This window comes from Crocodylus porosus, unplaced genomic scaffold, assembly GCF_001723895.1.
Source record: "Crocodylus porosus isolate Cpor-Errol unplaced genomic scaffold, CroPor_comp1, whole genome shotgun sequence".
NCBI lineage: Eukaryota > Metazoa > Chordata > Crocodylia > Crocodylidae > Crocodylus > Crocodylus porosus.
In genome coordinates, this window is record NW_017728907.1 from 22,292,253 (window position 1) to 22,294,609 (window position 2,357).

The 2,357-nt window shown below is 45.1% G+C and overlaps 1 protein-coding gene across 2 annotated transcripts in view; it reads left to right on the plus strand.

Moving 5' to 3' along the window:
* Positions 1-2,357, plus strand: part of SMG7 (SMG7, nonsense mediated mRNA decay factor) — an 85,391-nt gene that overhangs the window by 40,977 nt on the left and 42,057 nt on the right. For both annotated transcript variants that reach the window (XM_019530969.1, XM_019530970.1), the window contains exon 5: positions 1,154-1,325. In XM_019530969.1, the coding sequence (XP_019386514.1) occupies positions 1,154-1,325 (172 nt within the window). The remainder of the gene's footprint in view (positions 1-1,153; positions 1,326-2,357) is intronic.

Here is a 2,357-nt window from a genome sequence, read left to right on the forward strand (position 1 = left end):
CTCCCCTGCTGGCCCCTTGCAGATGTGCTCCTGGATAATTTTCTCAAAGAGCTTCCCCAGGACCAAGGTAAGACTAACTGGCTTGTACTTTCCTGGGTCCTCTTTTCTCCCTTTTTTTGAAAATGGGGACCACATTGTCCCTTTTTCAGTTGTCGGGCAGCCCACCAGAGCACCACGAGTGCTCGTCAAGGTGTGGCAGGGGTCCTGCAATGACCTCTGCAAATTCCCTAAGCACTCTAGGGTGGAGATCATTAGGACCTGCTGATCTGAACACATTTAGTCCCTCCAGAAGTTCCCTGACTAGGTCCTCACTGACCCTGGGCCTTGCTGTGCCTCCCCTGGCTCTGTCCTTAATCTCAGTGCGGGGGCTGTCCCTGTCCCTGCTCAGAAAAATGGAAGCAAAGAATCTGTTAAAGAGATTAGCTTTGTCATCTGATACTACCACCAGATTACCAAGCATGTCTTGCAGAGGCCCCACATGATTTAGTACCTTCTTTTTACCCCCTGTGTATTTAAAAAAGGACTTCTTGTTATCTTTGATCTGGGTCACTAGTCCCAGTTCCATCTCTGCCTTAGCCTTCCTAATAGCCCCCCTACCATCTTGAGCCAAGGAGGTATAATTCTTCTTGGTGATGGCCCCTCCCTTCCATTGGGTGTACATCTCCTTTTTGGCTTTGAGGCATTCATGGATGCTTTTGGTGAGCCATGGGGACTTTTGAGCACTCTTGTCCCTTTGATCCGCGTGGGGATTGTCACGCTTTGGGCTTGGGCTTGGGCTTGGAAGATTCTGTGAATCTTTTATATAATTTTCCTCTGGAATTACAGATTTGAGCAGGAAACTTGCCAGCAACCAGAGTTCTCAGAATAATAAAAATTATCTCAGATAGGCATGCGTCCTCTATCCCTAATTTATTATAGCTGACTGGTGGAGGGTATAGTGCTGACTATGCTGCTTTTATTGAGGTATCCATTATGTTGGTGTTCAGAGTTGCAAAGCAGGTGTGCAACTGGATTTTTTTTGTGGAGGTGATGCACTCAAACTCAGAGGCACATGTTAGTAATCACACCCTTTGCAATAGTATTTGTGTACTGTTACCCTGAGGCTTTGATGACTATCTCTGACTTTTCTATTAAAATAGGCCTTTTCTTCTAGTTATTACAGGAGCTGTGCACAGTATTTAATGTAGACTTACCCTGTCGTGTGAAGTCCTCCCAGCTTGGAATTATCAGCAATAAACAGACGCACACTAGTGCCATTGTGAAGCCACAGTCTAGCTCCTGCTCTTACATCTGCCAGCACTGCCTTGTCCACCTTGGAGACATTGGTGAGTTTTTGAAGCAATGGGAGTTCCCATCCTGCCTTGTTATGCCGTAATTACAGAAAAGAATCAGAGTCCAATCCATACAGCTGCTAAACCTGCTATTCTGCTTCTAGTCATAGACCGGTGGTTTGTACAGGTAAGAAGGTTTGAAGTTTATGATGCTGGGAGTGATGCTTTGAATTCATTGTATTTGCACTAAATACATGTGATGCAATAAAACAACTTTCTAAATTTGCTTAGACTTGTATTTACATTGGGAAGAGCCTTTTTTATTGTGGAAATTCAGAGAAAAGGGGAAACTTATTTAAATTGTAAGAGCTATTACAAAAATATATTGCAGGAAGATGGCACACTTGGCAGGCATTCATATCAGAGGATGACTCTGTAAAACCCCTTCCTTTCAAGAACATAGCCAAAAATACAATTCTTTGTAACCCAGGCTTTTATTTTGCATTCAAGAGTTAAGTTCATCAAGTCTATTTCTTCTGCTTACTGACTTAAATAATCAGCACTAAATGAATTTTATGCTTCGGGGCAACCAGTACGGGTTCATTAGAGGCAGGTTCTGTCAGACTAACCTGGTGGCCTTCTGTGACTAGGTGGCCAAATCTTTAGATGCAGGGATAACAGTGGATGTAGTCTTTCTGGACTTTAGAAGGCCTTTGACACTGTCTCTCACCCCATTCTCATTACAAAACTGGGGGACTGTGGTGTTGACACCTACACAGTCAAATGGGTCGCTAACTGACTGGAGGGCCACACCCAGAGAGTGGTAGTGGATGGATCATTTTCGACCTGGAGCGATGTGGGCAGTGGGGCTCTGCAGGGCTTGGTCCTCAGGCTCACACTGTTCAGCATCTTCATTGGTGACTTGGATGAGTGGGTAAAAAGCACTCGGTTCAAATTTGCTGGTAACACTAAGATGGGGGGGTATGTGGGCATGCTAGAAGGGAGGAACAGGCTGCAATCAGACCTAGACAGGTTACAGGGGTGGGCGGATGAGAATAGGATGGGATTCGGCACCAACAAGTGCAA